This window comes from Lytechinus variegatus, chromosome 15 (genome assembly GCF_018143015.1).
Source record: "Lytechinus variegatus isolate NC3 chromosome 15, Lvar_3.0, whole genome shotgun sequence".
Taxonomy (NCBI): Eukaryota; Metazoa; Echinodermata; class Echinoidea; order Temnopleuroida; family Toxopneustidae; genus Lytechinus; species Lytechinus variegatus.
Genome location: NC_054754.1, coordinates 29,917,213 through 29,940,344, shown reverse-complemented (window position 1 = coordinate 29,940,344; position 23,132 = coordinate 29,917,213). Strand labels below are relative to the sequence as shown.

The following is a 23,132-nucleotide window of genomic DNA, read 5'->3' as shown; positions in this document are numbered from 1 at the left end:
ATTTGTGCAGACACTTTCAAGATACATGTGCATGTACCTGGCTGAATACATGTATCATTTCAGTTCTCTGCTGAGGTCAGTGCAGACCTGCCAACCAGTACGTTTTTTGGCGTATTTAGTACGTTTTTGCAACCAAAATAAGGCAGTACGTTTTTTCTTTTAAAAATATGTTTTTGTAAATTTTTTTTTTTTTTACAAAATCGTAATTAATTGAGAGAAATCATCTCTATACACAAATATGGTTATTAGATCAATGTAATTTCAGGTAACTTGTTTCTTTTTTCAATCATTTTATTAAAACCGAGGTGAGATACATGTATACATGTACACATGTTTCAATGTTTTTTTTTTCACATGCAAGAGCAGTGCGCATTTTAGCTTGCATGCAGCTTGAGCGCTGCGATGAGCGAGTGCGCCACACTTTTTATTATGAAATACAGTTTTTTGGGGAAAAATTCATTTTTTTTTTGTCACAGAATACAGTTTTTCATTCCCAGATGTTGGCAGGTCTGACAGTGAATTATATTTAATTCAATTGTATGGAATGAAAGTAAGGTGGGTTTTCTGGTCACTTGAACATTTTTACTTTTTGGAGCACAAAGTAATGATTTTCATGTGCATTTTTCATGGCTTCGTTGTTATATCACAGACAAAGATACCAATACAGCTTGTATTTTTTAAAATTGCTTGAGATCAAGAAATGCCAAAGTAGGGAATTCTCATTTGAGTGGAATTTTGCCTAGGATGGCGGAGCATGCAAATTGTGGGCTCCACGATATAATGACTTTCGTTGTTTGTTTCCGCAATCCTGAGCCGGCCCTTATCTGCTCCATTTTTTATTACAATGATTCATATTTAAACATTCCCCTTTATTGTGTTTATTTGTTTTATACTGACATTATGTTGTTAAACATCTTGTAAAATACTAAAATGAATTTCTGGATTTTATGAAGTAAAATGGATTAAATTGAAACTGCATAATTTGTGAAATAACTCTTGCAAAATCATGAAGTGAGTTTCATGATCGTGAGTTCAGTTTATTGAAGGTTGGGGAGGGGGGCATGATGGATCATCACTCTTTGTAATCCCTGAACATTATGTTTGTTTAATTGTCACCAATGTAATCCTAGCTGACTTGGGATTGCATTCTTGAGATTAAGCCAACAACATAGCCTGCTAATTGCACAGCTCTATGACAAATAATCCCAAGATCTTCTTGGATTGGGATCATTTTCTTTCTCAGAAATAGTAAGATTTGAAAAGTCGGGCTAGTGGAGATGAACCTACATGTACATGTACTGCTAGCAGAGAAGACCTCTTTACAGGGGGCCGTTTCATATTAAAAGCTGTTCGTAAGTTAAGACTTAAGAGCGATTTTAAGAACAACTGGTGATCATTTCTTACGTGCTAAACCATTGCCAAGTCACTCTAAAATCACTGTTAACCTTAAAGAGCTTTATGAAATGCCCACCTGGATTTATTGAAAATTTTCAAAAGGAGTATATCTGGTACATCTTGAATGAGACTCATCGCCAATTTGTTTTCATTATGACTTGTATTTTCCTAATTATCAGGATGACATAAAATATGTGAATGTCCATTCATTGAAATTATAAAACTCTGTCTTGTTGTACAGTGTACAACATAAAACGCACATTTAGATGTCCAGTATGATCTATGCAGATAACAATTGTATGATATAAAATAAAAAATCAGCATGTACATGAGAAATACCTTAAGGGCATTTTCTCTCGTCCAAAATGTTGCTATGGTTATAAATGTATTAAAATAATGCTGTTAGCCTATACAGTAGGGTTAATCACATCATTTGAAAATTGATTTTGCAAGATTTGTAGTAGATTTTCTCAAGCAAGATGTACACGTACAGATGTATTCAAGTCTGAAGTATAGTACACTACATTCTGAGATGTACAGGTATAGTACAGTGTAGGCCTACATACATGTGTATGTATTTTGTGCAGGGCAAACATTATGCAAGGCTCGACATTAGCGGTGGCCCGGGGCCACCAAAAATTCATCTCGGGCAACCATTATTGAAAAAATGTTAAGTTTTGGTGGCCCGAATCGGGCAACCAATAATTTTCAAAGTAGCGCAATTTTTCTCCCGATTTTGCATGCATTTATCAACTTTCTACAGTTCAAATTGCAAGTCAATTCGTCATGCGCCTTTTTTGTTAATCTACACACAAATACACACACACAAAGATTGCACAGTCATGACAGTATGTAGGCCTACCGCTAGCATACAGTAACTATTATTCAGCCGGCCGTGCCGGCTGTCTGGCTGAGCTTTGCATGCGTGAAACCACTGCAGCTGGCTGTGCGCTAGCAGACTATTCAGACTCAGGGAGCTGCGATGCGAAATGTTACTGCTAAGAAATCTTCCCCAGAACTTTGAAAATCTACGTCAAAGTCACATTTTACACCAATGAAATGCCCTTCTACAGTCCATATTACTGAAACCTGATAATTTGGAAGCATTAAAAGGAGGAATTATGACCTCTCTTTTGACTCAAAAAGACCGATTTCCAAATGCATTAATACACATAGGTGAGTACATCACAGTCCCACATGTGCATTTGTATGTATGTTGATATTTGGTTTATTTTCGAAGCTCTCTTGAATAGACAGCTTCTTTCTTTTTTGTTTATAAATGACTTCTTAAACCACTCTTAAGGAAGTAAATACTTTGGGAAGGCATTTTATTGATATGAAATGTGAATTTTTTCCATCATTTTGTCAAATATAGGGAAGGAATTTTCTCACTGTTTTTTCCAGATAACTTGCCTTTTCTTATTTTTTTCTGTCATTTTTTTTACAGTGATAAAACCATTTATACCCCTTCCCACTGAATATGCCTGATTAAAGAACATGTTTCTACTGAATAATAATAATTTCCCCCATTTTTTCTGATAATTTTGTCTTATTCATTTTTGTTACATTTTCTTTTGTTTTTTCTCAATTTTTTTTCCTGTTCTTTGTTTTTACTTACTTCATTTTTTATTTGTCTTATTTCATTGTAATATTCATTTTTACAATTTTTTTTTTCAATATACTATTCTAAAAATTATTTTTGTTTATTTCCCCCTTTTATACATTGTTCTAATTCTGCAGCATATTTTCTGTGATTTTCTCCTGCTATAATATGCTGGAAAAGAGAAAATAAACTGGATTTGGGGCCTGCATAATCTAGGTTTTACGATCAAAAAGGAAGGAAAAATCATTGTTTTGTATTAAAATCTGAGTTTGCTTTATGCACTATTTATTTACTTTACCATTATGAGTGTGTGTCTATACGGAGATTAATAGTCCACACAACCTGGGAGCAATACAATTCTTTTATTCTCTTTCAATCATTTCATATTCACAATGATAGAACAATTTATATATTACCACAAAATAAGCAAAGTAAAATAACAGCAAGCACGATTTACATACAAGATGTACAAAGAATAGTGGTACGTGGTAGTGACTGCAGAATATTTCAGTTTGTTTTATTCATTTTTAATTAATGTTTTTCTTTATATTTTTCGGGCCACCAAACTTTACTAATGGGCCACCAAAAAAAATTATTTGAAGGTTTTGGTGGCCCGAACGGGCCACCACCAAAAAAGTTAATGTGGAGCCTTGCATTATGTATGGAATAATTGCTTTCCCCATTTGCTTGATATGCATACAAAATCCTTATGATTTATCCAGTTTAGATACGTGTAAATGTCAAAGTTTTCTATTAGAGAATAACTCTGCAACACTAAAGAGTCACTAGTTTACTTTTCTGAAAAACTGAAAACTCTTGGAACTCTTGAATGACACAGAATTTCACAGAAAACATTTTTATCATGCCCCCAAAATTTGAGTTATGATGATAGATAATCTAAATTTGAAAATCAAAGCAAAATATACTGATTCAATAGAAAGAAAAGGTTTTGCATAAATTGTGCAAAATCAACGTATTACATGTACATGTAGCCTGTGTTTGCCAAGCTGTAGCTTCAAAGAAACTTTATATTTTTAAGATTTAACTACTGTATCTACATTTTGATCTTATATTTACATGTCACCCAAGACATAGAAGGTGATCATTGAAGAATTTATCATTTAAAAAATTAAAAACTGATTTGTCTACTTTACATCAACTGATTTCATGTGTTTGTATTCCTTCGGTACTCAAAAAGATCTACTGTTTACACTGAAGCAAGTGTTTTTTCCACATATCTAATTAGGCATAGATTCTCCTCATATCCTGTGTTGAAAAGGCAGCCATGGGAGACAAGAATGTCTTAAAATAATGTGAAAACGATGTATTTCCTCAGAATCCGTGCATGCCTGCTCTCCATATCAAAGCAGACACTTTCAAAATTATTTTACATATTTCCACATCGACATGAGGATGACTTTTGACATGAAAAGAGCCACTGCCACATGTGGCTTTTTTCATGTCAAAGGTTATCTCCATGTCATTTTGGAAATTTACAATGTAAGATCATTCCTGTACATGTTTATGTATACTGTAATACTTAGGGAATATTGGATGGCCTTGAGTGGGATGCCAAGAAATATTCAAGAGCTGAAGAGCAATATTGGATGAGTCGAAGACGAATCTAATATTGTTCTCCAGCGAGGTTAGTAACAATATTTATATGCATCCCACGAAAATTGGTCAATCCAATATTATGATTATTATTTAGATACCCCCATAAAGCTAAACATAAAGTAATGAAGCCAAAAATAAATTGTTTTCAGTAACTCATTTATGGCAATCCTGTAAATCATGAGTATTGTCATTTAAAACAAAAGAAATCTCTGTTATAAAGTAAAATGCGCTAGTGTATACATGTAGTGCAAGCGCATTTTAATTCAATAAATTGATGCTCCTTTACCACACTTCTGGCAACGAATACGCAATGCAATTTCATTGTGACTTACAATAACCTCATGCGCACAATCATTTATGAACCAATTGTAACCTTGTAGCCTTTGTAGGCGGGGCGGAATTTGCATTTCGTCCAATATTTTCAATATTGGATGGTTTTCATAGGCACGCATGTTCAAAATCAGTTTTAATGTTTTGTCTCTTTGAAACAACCTCGAAAGACGTCAAAAATATCAGCGCCTCTAAAACCCTACATCTAAATAATATTGATTACATTTTTGTAACTGTAGTGCCTGCTTTTGTACCTTCAAATTTATACTGACTGAAATGCAGATAAACATTTGTATGTGTACATGTGTTCAAAACACTCTCTTTTAAATTATAAATTATGAAATTTGATGTGTGTAATAAATAGTAGTGTGCTCTACTTAAAGCCGAAAATTTTCTGGCATGTACAATTGAATGTATTATCTTTTTCAGGAAATACATGCATGATTAGCATTTTTGGTCATAACGTAAAAGCTCTCAATTAAGTTCTTACTGTCCTTAATACTCCTTGTACAGTAGTGTGAAAAAGTTTGCACATAAAATACTGTTTGTGTGTACCTGTTGCAGTCTGAATACAAATGTGGAGAAAATTGTGATACAAATCATGCGATGCCAGGGAAGTTGTTTTCTGCCTTTGTTACATGAATTGATGATAAGATGAGATTGAGAATCGGAATAGACTCCAACATGAAAATTTATCATATACAGTACATGCAGTCTAATACTGAAGATTGTTTCATATAATTTTCAGTTCTTTTCTCATTTTCCAATCCCTTGCTACTTTATACATGATAGCTTTCATGGTACTGAAAGGCAAAATTGTAAATCATGTATGGGGTAATAGAGTAAGTACTGAGGTCATGTCTTCAGCTAGATTGCATTGTCAGAATTGATAAAGACCATTTCATATTCCAGAAACCTCAGAGAAGATGCCAATTCTTTGGAGAACTCTTTTCCCTCTCCTCTGTCAATCCAGGGGCTCTACTCCAGACAAAATGTGGGGAAGAGAGCAACCTCAAGTTTTACAATTGATGGGGCACAGAGGATTTGAGTGTGTGTGATAAAATGTGGTGCAGGAATGGCTTGAATTCACAGCCTATACTCCAATGGATCCTCTTCAGTTTGGTAAATTGACAATTCGTCCAGTGCCAACTCGTCCACACCTTTATTTAATCTAATGCCATTCCATCCATCAACATTTCGTCTAACAACCATTTGGTCCAATCATCACTTCATCTAATCACCACTTCGTCTATTACCAGGTTGTCTATATCCAGTTGGTCTAATACGTTTTCTTTTAATTCATTTTTCACAATTAATACCAAAATTTAATTAGACCAAATGGTATATGGACTAAATGGCTATTGGACCAACTTGTTATTAGACGAAATGGCATTAGACTAAATGAAAGTACATGTATGTAGACCATGTGGATAATGGACGAACTGATGTTAAACCAAATGATAGTAGACGAGTTGGCAATTGGACGAATTGGCATTTTGTATCTATTGGAAATAAACCACATTGTTCATGGAGGCCTACTATTATGCATGTTTTGTGAAATTTATTTTTAAGTTTATCCTGTATGATTGGAATGTTAAACAAATCCCTCTGCAGTGATTTATGATTGATGAACTGTCTTGCTTGTTGGTGTTTGACAAACCAACTAGAGACTTGAAGCCTTCATACTGATGAGTGTCATGATTGCTGACTGCCATGTCAGTATTTATTTGTCCCATGGTGTGTTTGATTGTATACATACAGGAGTGGAGAGAGAGTAATTTGGTTAATTTGGATTGTACTGGTGGCAAGGCAGTTACATGTACAATGTACTAAACAAAGTGAATACATGTTTCATTTTGTAGAATCACATTATTGGATAAAAAGGGGGGATTTGAACATAGTCACTGAGGTCCTGCATGTATGTAAAGTTTATAGTAAAATGTACTTATGAAAGGGGCCTTCACCCTACAAGCTCTGTTTTTTAGTTGGTCTCCTTCTCTTTCGATTTCTTTTCATAGTGATCTAAATATTTTGTAATGTATATTGAACTATCATTGTAAAGGTGAAAAGATTGAAAGAGAAAACAATTGAATTGAATAGTACTTACAGAAATCTGCATATGTATTCTACACTAGACAACAGGGTCTGTAGATATAATATGGAAAATAACCAAAATAGTCATGTTTGTATGTCTTCATGTGTAATGTGCATATTGTATGAACACAATTATTCAGAAATCAGACGATAATGTACCGTACAAGAATCTAATAATATAGGCACTTTATTGAAGCAGGTGAATTGTGGTTCAGCATTAATTACGTAGCTTTATTGAATTCAGTGAGGCTGACACATGGCCTGGCTGGTATATCAACTGATTTGGGCCGTTATTGACTGTGATATAAGGTGATGGCCAAGGGAGGATCATTTGCCTTCAGGTATTGCATAGCATGAGTGGATGTGACCCAATACATGAAGGTGCTTTCAGACTCACTCAGTCACCCAAATTCCTGTAAATTTTAATATACATGTAAGAACTTGTTCCAGCCCAGGAATAACCAGTAACCCTTTTGGGGTTATAAAAAATGTAAGTTCTCAAAGACTTTAAGAGCATGTATGGACTGAGCAGCAGATGAGGCATGCACTTCAAAATTGTGAGCTCAGCTAGCATGCATGTGGAAGGGCTCCGGGGGGGGGGGGCACTTACATTGACGAGTGGATACCATGCGCGACCCCTAAAACATGTAAAATGGATGTCTTTTTCAAGATCGGGCATGTTACGTAGGTAACGTAATAAGGGTGTCAAAAACACTATTAAATAATGAAAAAAGGGTATCTATTTTTGCTAGGAAAGCTATGTGTTTAGGGTCAAATTTGTGAAGTATAAAAAATCAAAAGACTATGAATGTTTTATAAAGGATGTGCTTTTTGCCCCAAGAGTCAAAATTGCATGTTTAGAGTACGATTTGCGCCTGAATTGGGGAGGTCGGGCTGTAATAAACCCAATGATGTAATGTAGGTAAAGGTAAAACCGACAACCGTGACGTAACAATTGAAATATCGCTGTATTTGTTTTAATAGGAATACTTGCCAAGAGTATCATTTTGTTTCCAATACTTGTTAAGGGTAGGGTTTCACATGCCAATACTTGTTAAGGGGTGCATTTTTAGAATATGGAAAATACATGTTTAGGGTGCTTTTCGAGACCCCATGTTCGCGCATGGTATCCACTCGTCAATGGCAGAGCCCCCCCCCCCCCCCCCCCGAGGGCTCTACAGCACAGTCTGCACCTAGTCTGCTGGGCAAACCCTTCACTCGAAATAAGGGTCTGAATGTGCAGCCTACTCATGCATTGTGTACTGAAGGCTCTCTCGCTCATTGGAACAGCAAGTTTTGTATGTGCTAGTCTTTGCGTGTAGGCACACTTGTTGATCAAAGTTCCAATCAGGGTCTGTGCCTGCAGACTAGTCTGCACCTGCATCTACACTTAAAATGTAACACACTCACTGGGATGAGATGTATGGAATACAGCTTCTCATAATAAACTATGAGAATATTCCCTGCTACTAAATTGCTAATTACTAAAAAAAAATCAGGGATGTATATTAAGGAATTTGATCTCACACTGCAAAAATAAAGACCTACCTGGTATTTTAGATCAGGGTAGATTCCCAGAGCATAAATTACCAGGTAGCCGTTTCATAAAGCTGTTCGTAAGTTAAGAGCGACTTTAAGAACGACTGGTGAACCCTTTTTACGCGCTTAACCATCGCCAATTCAGTATACCATTTACCACAAGAAACGATCACCAGTCGTTCTTAAAGTCGCTCTTAACTTACGAACAGCTTTATGAAACACCCACCGGGTATTTTCAGTTATCAAGTGGTCTAAAACCACTTACTGTCAGTCTCGGTGTCTGGAGCATGACTCATCCAGGTTGCACTGATTTTGAGTTGTTCAGAACCTGAGGATGTTTACATGTAATACTTAGACAATGTACATGTACTTGACTTTGATGTGTGTGCTGCAGCCACTATTGTAGATTCATCAAGTAAATTAAAGAACAAGACTATGTTAGTGTTGGTACTGCCATTATTTCCTAAACTCAAAGAAAAGATAATGATTATTTGTTCATTTTGTTGGGATATGAACTATCCAGCTACATGTACAGCACATGATATTCCCAAAAGGTTTAAGAAAATGTCTGCTTCACTTACAACAACATATTCCTTGTTCAACATATTTGTGATATTGGTATTCAGGAGAAGACAAAGGTTGAGTTCAACCAGTATTAAAAAAGAGTAACCTGAGTATGTCAAAAGTGATTTTCATGTTTACTAGACTATCAAAACTGGAATTCTCATTACGTTCAGTTCACTCTATTATTCTTCGTTATCAGTATGTCCTTATAATATATTCAGGTTCACACTTGAAACAAAAAGGAGAAATGAGTCAGGTTTTGTTCTGACTAGACAAAACTAGTATGCACTTGTATTGAAGTCTAAACATGTATACTGTGCTTTTGAATAGAAATACACTGCGATACAAGTGTTTCAGTGTACATGTATAACAATATTTCACTCCAATTCACATTTGCTATAGACCAAAACATAATCCCATGCACAGGGCCAAGATGAAGATCTTTTTCATATTACATTTTTCAGTTTTTGTCTCACCTGCGAAGCAAAGTGAGACTAAAGGCGCCTCTTTTCCGACGGCGACGGCGGCGGCGGCGTCAACATCAAATCTTAACCTGAGGTTAAGTTTTTGAAATGACATCATAACTTAGAAAGTATATGGACCTAGTTCATGAAACTTGGCCATAAGGTTAATCAAGTATTACTAAACATCCTATTAGAGTTTCATGTCACATGACCAAGGTCAAAGGTCATTTAGGGTCAATGAACTTAGACCATGTTGGAGGAATCAACATCGAAATCTTAACCTGTGGTTAAGTTTTTGAAATGTCATCATAACTTAGAAAATATATGGACCTAGTTCATGAAACTTGGACATAAGGTTAATCAAGTATCACTGAACATCCTATTAGAGTTTCATGTCACATGACCAAGGTCAAAGGTCATTTAGGGTCAATGAACTTAGACCATGTTGGAGGAATCAACATCGAAATCTTAACCTGTGGTTAAGTTTTTGAAATGTCATCATAACTTAGAAAATATATGGACCTAGTTCATGAAACTTGGACATAAGGTTAATCAAGTATCACTGAACATCCTGCATGAGTTTCACGTCACATGACCAAGGTCAAAGGTCATTTAGGGTCAATGAACTTTGGCCGAATTGTGGATATCTGTTGAATTCCCATCATAACTTTGAAAGTTTATGGATCTGATTCATGAAACTTGGACATAATAGTAATCAAGCATCACTCAAAATTTTGTGCAAGTTTCAGGTCTCATGATTAAGGTCAAAGGTCATTTAGGGTCAATGAACTTTGGCCGAATCGGGGGTATCTGTTGAATTACCATCATAACTTTGAACGTTTATTGGTCTAGTTCATTAAACTTGGACATTAGAGTAATCAAGTATCACTGAACATCCTGTGCACGTTTCAGGTCACATGACCAAGGTCAAAGGTCAATGAACTTTGGCCGAATTGGGTGTATCTGTTGAATTACCATCATAACTTTGAAAGTTTATGGATCTGATTCATGAAACTTGTACATAAGAGTAATCATGTATCACTGAACATCCTGTTCGAGTTTCAGGTCACATGATCAAGGTCAAAGGTCATGTAAGGTCAATGAACTTTGGCCATGTTGGGGTTTTTTGTTGAATAACCATCATATCTCTGTAAGTTTATTGGTCTAGTTCATAAAAAGTGGACATAAGAGTAACCATGTATCACTGAACATCTTGTGCGAGTATAGAGTAGTATTCAAAGTCAGCACTGCTGCTACATTGAACCGCGTGATGCAGGTGAGACGGCCAGAGGCATTCCACTTGTATGATTTATTCATTTAGTTGTTATTATTATTAACTCAACATGATCAGCTTCATTTAATACATGTATACAGTGTACACCTTGTCTGAGTACTTGGTCTTTTATGCAGGAATCCTGGAAGAATCTTTCATCACTGTCATCATCACAATCATTCAGTCCATATCATATCATGCAGCATCTAGTGCTTCACAAGGGACATGGATATTGTTGTCCTGGCTTTTAATAGCCCATCAATCCTTTAATCGCACTCAAAGCATTTCAATTTGAATGAGCTCCTGCCAGGAACCCATTCATATCTCACTTGGGTTGAGAGCAGCACAATTTGGATAAATTTCTGGTTGAATGAAATTATGCCATCGCTGGGATTAGATGGGGAGAGGTGGCCAGTAGCTGCTGTGAAAAACGCAGTACCTTTTCATTGCATAGGAGGCCTTTCCTATTAGGTACATGTAGATACCATGCTTCTACAAGGACATCTCATTTTAATTTGGTGGTGTTTTTTGTTTTTATTTTTCTTTAAATATCAGCAAACTGAGGTGCGGAACTCTTCAGCCGCTGCTTATGAGGATTTCCGTCAGGATCGCGAGAGGGCTCAGCGTGAGCTACAGGAGAGGGAGCAACGCAGGAAACAACTAGAGGAGGAGCTGACTGGAGGAAGCAGTGCTCCGGCCACTGCTCCACCAGCCACGGCTCCGGGTGTACAGGGAGCTGTCCAAGGCAATGGAGTGACAAGCACCCCTATGACTGGGGCCTCAACCAGACAGGTAGGCATGGGGGAGGCAAATCAGTGTGATTGAAGAGGATTAATAGTGCAGTGGGTTCTTGATATGCAATGCCATGTAATGTCCTATCTGAGGGACATGTAAAGCATCTCATATGGCTCTCAAAATAAGTTATTCCTAAAAAGTTCATGCATACCAACACACGGTGTGACCCCACCCAATCTTGTAAACTTATGTTACGTAATTTACGTTATGCCTCAACCTTATTTGTCCAGAGTTGCTTGAATAAATTCATGTTAAGAAAATGTTGACCAAAATTGTCTCCTGCCGGAGAAAGTGTCACCCCTTTGTTGTTGCCTCATATCAACTGTAATCAAAATATGGATGAGCTTTATTGTCATACCATGTGTGTTATAGTGTTGCATATCAATAGTATCTTCCCTTTAATTGAACTTCTACAATTTTTAAGTATTCGTGAAAAAAAAGTAAATAAATTTTTGAGGTATGTTTGTCACTGTGTATGTTTATAATAATCAGTGTTTTCTCCTTTGTTGATCAAGTACATCTATACTTGTCTTAGTGATTACTTGTGCACGATTTGTGTAATAACCCGAAAGCACCTCATCATATTAATCCAGAGCACTTTAGTTTGAAAATCAGTCAGGAACATTATAACTCTTCAATGAAGACATGTATTTTCTTATGCCTACTACAGGTATATGTACATTAATATAGGGATGATAACACAAACAGATAAAAATCCCAATATAGAGAGCTTTGAATTTTTCTCAAATGGTTTCATCAAGCTGTTTGCCGTGTGATAACCCCAATTGTGGTGGATGTTTACTTGTAATTTGCATGGTATTTATTTTGAAAGCCATTTAGTTTTAGAATATTGATAATGTAGTTACCAATTGCATGGCACATTGTGGTGATAGTGTTAAATGTTTGATGTTTGTCTTTTCTCCATGTATTCTCCTTTTCCCACCTCCTTCCCTTCAAAACATTATTTTGGGGTCAATAAAACACCACCAGGTCACACCTCCTAATTTTACCCTGCGTCCCGCAACTGCCGTGAAATCAAGTACCCCTAAGGTCGCATACGGCATGGTAAACCATACCCCGGAGCCAGAGGCATCGCCCATTCTGAGCCGGCCCATGTCATCCCACCAACCCCAACCGCAACATCCAGTGCTACAGCAGCGTAACTCGATGCGGAACAGCCAAAGGAATGCTAGTACCAGTAGCGGGACACCTAGTCCTCAGACTCCCAATCGTCAGTTGGAGACATCCTTTGGAGAGGCATTAGGTCATGGTCGTGGAGTTTCCAATGCCACATACATTAACCAGGATCCTGTGTTTGATCCGCCACGAGTCAACCAATCGTCATTACCGCAGCAAGTGCCTCAGAGGCAACAGCAATACGAGACATCTAGGTCGGATCAGTATAGGTCTCAGCCACAGCGGATACCCCAACAGCAGAAACAACAAGATCAAAGGCACTTTGGGGCTGGGTCGCCACTGGGTGATACTTCGAATACAGTGCAAAGAATCAGGAACAGTTCTCCTGCTGCTGCTGGTCAGCGGCAGTCTCCAAGACAGCATCTCATTGATAACAATATGATCAATTCGGGAACTAAGGTACTCGTGCATGTATACATTGGTCATTCAAATCCCATCCATACATGTACATGTATGTATGAGTTGGATCGGTTTTGTAAGATATGAGTTCACTCCATCGGTAAACAGACCCTTCAGCATCATAAGAGCAAATGACCAAGAACAAGTTGCCTTTATTGAATGTGATGCATGCCCTTGTTCAATTGGCTTTTAAAGATGTCAAAGTAGACAGTGCATGTTTCTTTGTTTTTAGTTTTCTTTTTTGGTGGGTGGCTTTTTCTTCTTATCTATGAAATGTTATTGTTTTGGTTGCCGTGACACAAATTATCCAGGACTAGCACTCATGTACATGTATGGTGTGAGAACTCTAAACCTCATCTATGTTGTTCATTTAACCTTCATGTAATTGTTTGTACATGTACCTCCCAATATTGTTACACTCTATACATGTATGTTAGATTCTTTAAATTAATTTTGCTAGCATGAATACATGTAATCTTTTTCTATGAATTTATCTTCTTTTCAATCAGGGAAATATCACTTCAGGTTTTTGCCTGATTTCAGTCCTTTTAATACAGGACTGACATTTTATTGTTCTTGTACAGCACATAGGCTTTTGTATATTCTGGCTTCTTTTAAGACCTAGTGACTATTCCTTCTGTCCCTGACTTTAGTTCATTGCACAATTCCTACATGTGATACTCTAATGATCCAATTATTTTTTGCCAAACAGAATGAAAAATATAAACTACATACTATATACTATAAAAATTTGATTTATGTATATATTCTTTTTGTTAAATCAGGAGGGCATCAAGATTTGGAACCCTACATGCCATGCAGTCAGTAGTCTAGAAGATGTCCAAGCTATCCGGGCTGTGACCTTTGACCCAACAGGATCTTTCTATGCAGTGGGTTCCAATTCAAAGACACTCCGGATCTGTGTTTATCCAGATATAACAGCATCAAGGTATAGTGAAAATAATATTATTTTACTTTTTAACTGTGTCACAGTATCATTTCTGTAGGGGTAGTTACACCTTATTTAAAAACATTCATGCACATGTCATTAATATTACTTCTTTTTAGTACGCCACCAAGGAACCGTCACTCCATCATCATCTTTTCCAAGTACTACCTAGATACTGTTATCTTTAGAATATTTTTTTACCCATCTTTAAGATGTTTTGGTCTGGTGCATGTGTATCCTTAACCCTATATAGCCCGGGCTATTTTGAAATTGCATAGCCCGGGGGGGGGGGGGGGGCTATTAGGCCCCCCCTCAGATCTAGGCCGTTTATCGACCGATTGCGACCAAATTGGGTGTTGGTATCATTATGTATTTTAGAAGAATGCGTTGTCAAATTTGTGATATTTATTATCATTTTTTATTTATAATAATAATGGTGGCTACTTATATAGCGCACAGGTCCACCTTTCGGCGCTCATGGCGCTTCAAGGAAATAAACACAAAACACAACAATAGAAAACAAACAAGAATAGAATTTGAATTCTCCTGAATAAACACAATATTAAACTGTTAATGGGAGATTAAGTAAGTTTTCAACTGGGACTTGAATGTTACTTTTGATGGAATTTGGCATAATTAATTATGCAAATATTCAAATTTTTTCAAGGAATTCTCATTTTTTGTAGTTTTCCCCCCTTTTCGAGAAAATGCAATGGAATCAAGCATGTTAGTAGCCAGTCATGTAATCTAAAAGACAACTCACTCAACTGTATTGAAATTGTATAATTATTAGATTATAATAGTAATTATGCGCATATGCTAATTTTTCTCAAAATTCTGAATTTCACATATTGATTACCACATTTGGGCATAATTTTTTTTTCTAGTTGTGTACTGAAGAAAGGTGATATTTACTTTATATTTTGACATTATATCATCAAAAAGTGAAAATGCTTATGCAAATTAGAGATAAATGAATATTCATTAGCAGCCAGAAAGTTGAATGTTTCAAAGTAATTTATTAGATGTTGGATAATATTCGTGTCCTTCCGTGTTTCAAAATTCTTATGTATTTCTTTGTTTTTAATTTATTATGTATTTCTTTGTTTTGAAATCTCTATTTTTATTGTTTTTTTAAATCTAGAATAGTTGGTGATAGCCCAAAAGAAAGTTATGTGAGGAAAAACAGAAAAAACATTCATCTGACAACACTTCTTGTAAAACCCATACAGTACACACAAAAGTCAATGGAAATTGCCATTTTCGGTGACATTGGTCACGAATATGTGCTATATCTCCGCAAGTGTACCCCCGATTTTCGCAAACAGGGTCTCAAAATGTGCGGGAGATGTGAAAGAAAAAAGTCATGAAATTTCAGCGTATTATTTTTTGCATTTAGAAATTATCATGAAAAATGTTGATGGGGGGCCTTTTAGGCCCCCCCCCCCGGGCTATATAGGATTAAAAGAAAATTATTATTTTTTTTAAAATTGCTATCGTGGAATGAAAGGTTATCCAAAGCCAAACTCTGTCGCATCTTCACTTGCAAATAAACTGAATGACGCAATATATATTACTAGTACACTACATGTATCTCACAAAAAATCTGACAGTTGACTTTAATAAAATTGATATCTAAAGATACATGCATGACCTGCTAATTGTATTTTTCTTTACAAATAGTCCCAAGATTGTTTTGATTTGGATCATTCTGATTCAGATCAAGGTCTTGATCTACATGTATGTAATAGCATAGATCATTATACTATTAAGCATAATTCTTAGTCTTGGCTGGCACACTCTGTACAAGAAATGAACAATCATAGATGTTGATATCTATTTATGTTACACCCTCCAGAAGTAGCAGGATAATTGAAAAACTCATCTTTGTTTAATAATGTATCATAATTATTTTTAATGTTCACAGTGGTGGAGGTAGTGTACAGCAGCCTAAAGTCTTATTTAAAAGGATGCGACATCACAAAGGGTCTATCTATTGTGTTGCATGGAGTCATACGGGTAACTTAGTCGCTACTGGGTCAAATGATAAACTAGTCAAGCTGGTCCGCTTTGATCCTGACAAGTGCAATGCTAGTGGTAAGTTGGATTTGGTCATATCAAGGCTCATTTTTTCAAGGAGTTGTGATTCATTTAAAGTGCAAGTTTTAAGATTAATATCATCTGTGAGTGTTGAAGACAGTTGAGACCGTTGTCAAAGTTGTGATTTATTCAAATCACATGTATTAATGAATTATTCACTATTGAGTACTTAGAAACTGTTGATCATCCTCAGAGCTGTAAATTATTAAAATCCCAAGATTTGAAATTGATTAGAGTCCTATGATGCTAGAGTTGATATCAATCTTAAAAGTTAACATTCATATGCAGGTTTTAAGACTGATCTTAATTGAGTGCTAAGAAACAAGAATTACAATTAATTTCAAAAGTTGAAACTAATTCAAACTACAGATTTTGATAATCATTTCAACTGTGTGCTTATAAATCAGTCTTAAAGTTGCAAATCAGGTTTAAGATTTATTTATCTCAACCATGTGCTAAGAAACAGGAATTGAGATCTGTATCAGAAACTGAGAGAGAGAATTTGAATCGAGTCTCAAAAGTTATTACTCATTCAAGTCACAATTTTATGTTAATGTGCATGTACTGTATATATTTTGGGGTTTGTGATTTAAAGTAAATAAATTGAACTTGATATTGAACATCATCTCATCACTAGGACCAGATGTTGATCTGTCGTTCCATGATGGAACAGTTCGGGACCTGGTCTTCCAGAAGGACAGTCCTAGTGGGACTACCCTGATCAGTGCAGGGGCTGGTGATTGTAGTATCTACCTGACTGACTGTCAACAAGGACAACCTGTACATGCAATGGCTGGACATACAGGTTAGTGTGAAAATGCTTTCCTATTGTATTAACAAAATATTTGTGTCGATTCCTTGCTAAGATGGGCATTCATTTTTTTCCATAATTGGCAATTTTGGTGTTCAAATTAATGTTAAGAATCAAATACTGTTTCTTTCAAGTACACACATGGCATGCTTTTGAATGAGTTTTAATATTTTAGAATTATTTCTGTGTCAGGTAGCCATTTTAAATCCTTGTTCAGCAGATCTGATCTTCTATGGGTTGTCTAGCCTAAGGGTGTTAAGCCAACCCTTATAGATGATTAAATACCTATGTAGTTTATCACAAATGAGATAAAACCTTTCTTGTTCCATTAGTAATTTGAAAAAAAACCTTAGATCCACTGTTGGTAATAGGGGTATTGCCTTTAACATTGATTTCATCTGTTGATTAATCAACTCCAGGTATACGCAAGAAATATCACTTTCCAATCTGATTTGTCTTTGCCACTTTTACAGGTCATGTACTCTCACTATACACATGGTCGGGTCATATGCTGGCATCAGGGTCTCAAGATAACACTGTGAGGCTGTGGGATGTGAGGACACCTCGATGCATCCAGATTATAGGCTCACCAGGGTCTGATAGTGGTGAAGGTACTTAGTGGTTTAAACCAAGGAGTTGATTTGGGTGTTGGTGTTTGTGTTTGCATTGAGACTTTGTGATGATGTGACATCTCGATGGATTTAGATCTTAGGCTCACTTGGATCAGGTAGTGGTGAAAAATACTCTATATAGACAATGTACATGAACCACATTTATAAATGGGCATTTCAAGTAAGCTGTTAACATTGATGTTGAGACTATGTGATGTTAGGACAGATCAACAAGATAGTGGTAAAGGTGCTTTATATACACACCCTACATATATGTAGAGCATTGTGGCCAAGTGGATTAGTCTTCTGACTTTGAAAAAGAGGGTCTAGGTTTGAATCCCGGCCATGGTGTAATTTCCCTTCGCAAGAAATTTGTTTACATTGTACCTGGCAGGAATGTATTCCTTGAAATGTTTCCATGCTGCAAAAGGCCGCAGGGCTGAAGCCAGGGTCATAATATCCAGGTCATTTGGAAGTGCATAGGTATGATATTTCTTAATGTGATATGCGCTATTCAAGAACTGTGTTATTGGACGGTTTAAACTCAAGAACTAGTTTCAAAATGAAATACAGGTGTTGAATCCCCCATGAAAATATAAAGCTTGAGACTTTCTATTTTATCTTCTGACTTGGTCTTTTGCTTACAGGTAGTGGGGCTGCTGCAGTAGCCGTTGATCCCTCCGGTCGACTCCTTGCATCAGGGCATGAAGACTCATCCTGCATGTTGTACGATATACATGGAGGACGCCCTCTACAGACGTTCAAGTCCCATAGTTCTGACATCAGATCCCTCCGATTCTCGCCACGCAACTTCTACTTGATGAGTGGGTCGTATGACTGTACTATCAAACTCGCGAATCTACAAGGTAGCATTTCTTCCTCTGTGTCACTGTATCTTTCATTATATGGGCGATTTCATAAAAAAAGCCTTTCAGTATGTCCAACCCCCGTTTATCAACTAAAACTTCATTTAAGCTATGATGATTAGAGAGCTTTGCAACTTGTGAACAAAAAAACAGAGGCAAATCAGTTCAGAAAGGTATATGGAAATGACCATGTTGGAATTTTAAATGCATTATTCTTATAAGAAATACCATTTAATTAGATGATTTTATGAGAATACAATTATACAAAATATTTTGAATCTGACCTAGCATGAGAATGGATCACCAGTTGTGCCTAAAGTCAGGTACATGTATAATTTAATACAGACGACTTGATGAATTATCCACCATTAGTATCTCTACTTTATATCAATGTGATATTTCATTCAATTTACTTCTTCCTTTTTAATTTTTTTATAAATTACTACATCATATTTTTAAAATTCATTTATTCTGTATTCTGACTGTAGGAGACATCACACAAGCCATTCCTTCAACAACCATCGCAGAACATCGAGATAAAGTCATCCAGTGTCGCTGGCATCCTAGCGATCTTAGCTTCCTGACGTCTAGTGCTGATAGGACAGTCACGCTATGGTCTATGGACAATCCCTAACACCATTGGTTTCATTTACATTATATTATTGACTATGTGAAGTAGCCTGTGGGATTAGTGTGTCTTTCTGTTGGCACCGTGACATAAATCGGGGCCATGTCTTTCAGCATGAATCGTGCAAGCGTCTTTTCATCTAACACATTTTCATTATTGACAAGATAATTGATGATTCGGAGGGAGCACTTTCAAAGCACTCTGACAAGTGTCTTTTCATTGTAATCCTCACATTTTATTAGAGACAAAAAACAAAGGGCAATTTGAGGAAGGCATCTTTTCAGCACTAATCCTCATACTGCTATATAGACAAAACATTGAGCAATCTCGGAAAAACTGCTCTAAAAGACGCTGAGTGGGATTCCTGTTGAAATACATGGCACAGAGTTTGGCCAAGGTGCCCTAGGAAGAGTGCAATTGTTTGAGTTTTGTTGTGCTTGTTGATTATTGTGATTTCAAACTGTGTGACTCACCCAAAGATATCGCATTCTTACATTGGATATGAACGTCTATCAGGAGTGTATTTCTCCCTATATATTGTAGTAGTTTTTATGATGTAAAGGTTTATTCAGGCATGATGCGACTAAGTTTCGTAACATAATATTGGATTTTCATTTTAAAAAGGTCAACATTTTTGCTTGCCTGTAACTTCTTCAAAATTTTTGCTCCAGATGGCAAGTTGTTCCCCTCAAAGATATCTCCTCATTATGCTGCTGATATATTCTCAAGATCTGAAAAAGTAAGAGATGTTTCCAAGCTTGTTATGCCTTGTCTGAACATATTTACAGCTGATTGGTATATACAGTGGTTGGTCCAGCTGGGGCACAAGGGACACAAGCCCCTCTATATCGACAGTCACCCATTGCACATGCCTATTAATTTATCTAAGTGACAGAAAATTGAGGGTCCCCCCCCTTTATTTTCTAATTTGCTCTTCGTGCTCCTGCTGCATCAAAATCCACTGATATACAGTATATGATCAACTTTTCTGGCTTGATTGAGATTCTTTGTGGCTCATGTGTAATATATATATCAGGGTTCTATTAGTCTTCAAGAGTGTTGATTTCACTGCCTTTATTCTTTGTATAAGCATTCTTATATTACCATTGTTACTCATGAATAACAACACCTTTATAGTGCTTCATCATTATGAACTGAAATTGTAAACAGTTTTAATTTGCCCACCATTGAATGATGGAAGCTTTCTGTACCACATACCCCCGAAATATTAAACTAAGCATTAACATTTGTTTGAATTTATTTTATTGTGTATCATATTGGGCTTTTTCTAATCCAAATCACCTTCTCTCAAAATGTGTATCAATAATTATTATTCTTCAAAGCAAAATAGAATGTATTATGATTTGCATTTTTTCAAGTAATCACAGCACAAGTGTACCATTTTCACCATTTAATTCAACATTTATATGAAAACATATAGCATTCTATTAAAAATACACACAGTGTTTTCTACTGGAAGAAAAGTCATTAAGTATCAATGTAATCATTTATGAATAATGTATACTCAGTAACTGACTTTTTTATGTAGCATACATACAGATATCTATCATTATTTTTAGCAGTAGAGTACACTTTATCCTCAAGCATGTTAAGGATAGTAACCACCAAATTTATCCACATACTAATAACTGTGTATTTGTCTGTAAATATATATTTTGTTCGGACTAAAAGCAAATATAACCTTGACTTGAAGCCAGCAACCTTGCCATGTTTGTTTGTACGAAGCTGCCCAATTTTCTCAAGTCAATGAATTGTACTGGTTGACCAGGGCGCCCCATCTTACAAAGATTTGCGATTGATCTGATCATGGACCTTTAGTAGTTCGATGATCTGGTCAACCTCAGCTATGGAAAGCCAGCAACGACTATGGAAAGCCAGTAACGCTACCATCTAAAATGCATGTTCATTCAAAAAAATTGTAGATGTTTATTTATACGTTCATCGTTTTCTTGACAATTTGGCATGTTTGCCTTTGTTTTCAAAGGGTATTGTGCAAATTTCCTGTAGAAAAAATTAGGACACCGATGGATTTCCATAGAGTTATGATTGATTGGATCAATCGTAACTCTTTATAAGATGGAGCCGAGGGTGGTGTCTCATTAAGCTGTTTGTAAAGTAAGTTATGAATGACATAACGGACAACTTGGTACCCTTCCTTGAGTCTTGTTAATCATTTTGATACCCATCAGTCAAGAGTTGAAATTATATAGATGTTCATGAAATGATAATGAATTTCTGTGATAGATATCTTTGATCACACACCATGTATTTTCCCGGCTACCTCTCCTATATTGTCATTTTCTTTGTTCTTTATCGTTTTCCACTTTGATTATGTGTTGGTTTCAGCGCCCATGCCATTTCACCTCAAAACCTCATATCTCACCCCAGAATGGTATACTACCACTTGTTCTGGACCCACTTTGTCCACTTCCTGTTTGATCTCATCCACATGGTCTAAATTGTAGGTCTCCGTGAAACATGTAGTAAATATGAATAGATCAACTGCTTATGAACCAAATTTCATTTTGACTAAGTGTGAAAAAATAATTTCTTGTTGGCATCATCATCAACCAGGATATTTCATGAAATATGAATAGATCAACTGCTTATGAACCAAATTTCATTTTGACTAAGTGTGAAAAAATAATTTCTTGTTGGCATCATCATCAACCAGGATATTTCATGAAATATGAATAGATCAACTGCTTATGAACCAAATTTCATTTTGACTAAGTGTGAAAAAATAATTTCTTGTTGGTATCATCATCAACCAGGATATTTCATATATTGAGGAATATATTTATGGAAGTTGTGCATTGCTATTTATGAACACAATTATGGCAAGAAGTCTTGTTGTGAATGTACAATTGTGTATGAGCCGCTTTTCTTGTCATGATACATGTATTTTTTTTATAACTAAAGTCATTACTGTACTTAGGACATAAACAGTATATATTTTGTCTTAAAAAAAATCAGAGCCAACTATTTACATGTGTACATAGTCTCCTCTTGAAATATACATATAGTTATTTGACAAATATAAAAATAGTGAAATTGTAGCTTCTCTCTCCATTGTCACATTTAAAAGGATAAGTAGTGTTTGTGAAGGATTTGTGACTGTCTCCTTTCTTCACTTGGCACCCAATATTGCATTATATAATACATTTACAAGTATAGTAGACAGTTGATTGTCTGTATTGGTTGTTAAGTAGGTAAGCAATGTAATAGTGCCAAAGATTACACCAATTAAAGCACATTGTGCTGGAAGCTTTTGGACAATGCAGAAGCATGTCTCACTGGTTACATTGCTTATAACTACATAATGAAAACAGCTTTTTCTGTCTTGATCGTACACTCATTAATTTTTTAATTCATATATCACTAAGCCTTGGATGTGAAGTATTTTAGAAGTTGAAAGAAAGATGTAGATTCTGTGTAAGAGTATCTCTTTACATTCAGTGGAACAGTTGAACACTTACCCATAGTCAGCACTTCCATGTTTAGTATTGTTAATTATATGGGTGTGCTATAGTGTATACTTGTTCAAACAATGACAGTGATACAATTGTTCCATGTATTTTGTAGAGCAGAATTCTTAGTCATGATGGTGTCGTATCACACTGACCCTTATGTGTAGCCATCTATCAAGAATATTTGAAAAAATAACAGTGTCACTATAAACGAGGATAGAATTCCGTAGGAATCAACGTTGATAAATTATTGCATGAACGCTCCTCTTTAGACATGTTCCCACACCCCTTCTCTTTTTATCTCGTGATTCATTCATGTTTTTCCAGATTCAAAGTTTGTGTGAACACACTTGTTTTAAATCGAACACCTGTACCTGTATTGTGTAGAACCACCACTTAGGGGTGT

The 23,132-nt window shown here is 36.0% G+C and overlaps 1 protein-coding gene across 2 annotated transcripts in view; it reads left to right on the top strand.

Annotated features, from left to right (window-relative positions):
• Nucleotides 1–19,560, top strand: part of LOC121429275 (WD repeat-containing protein 47-like) — a 29,931-nt gene extending 10,371 nt beyond the window's left edge. Inside the window, exons 4-11 of one of the 2 annotated variants that reach the window (XM_041626267.1) lie at nucleotides 11,435–11,671; nucleotides 12,665–13,270; nucleotides 14,056–14,219; nucleotides 16,147–16,316; nucleotides 16,957–17,124; nucleotides 17,604–17,741; nucleotides 18,389–18,607; nucleotides 19,096–19,560. In XM_041626267.1, coding sequence (XP_041482201.1) covers nucleotides 11,435–11,671; nucleotides 12,665–13,270; nucleotides 14,056–14,219; nucleotides 16,147–16,316; nucleotides 16,957–17,124; nucleotides 17,604–17,741; nucleotides 18,389–18,607; nucleotides 19,096–19,241 — 1,848 coding nt within the window. In that variant the 3' untranslated portion in view covers nucleotides 19,242–19,560. The remainder of the gene's footprint in view (nucleotides 1–11,434; nucleotides 11,672–12,664; nucleotides 13,271–14,055; nucleotides 14,220–16,146; nucleotides 16,317–16,956; nucleotides 17,125–17,603; nucleotides 17,742–18,388; nucleotides 18,608–19,095) is intronic. The other variant, XM_041626268.1, reaches the window with a different exon arrangement.
• Nucleotides 19,561–23,132: the final 3,572 nt, after the last annotated feature.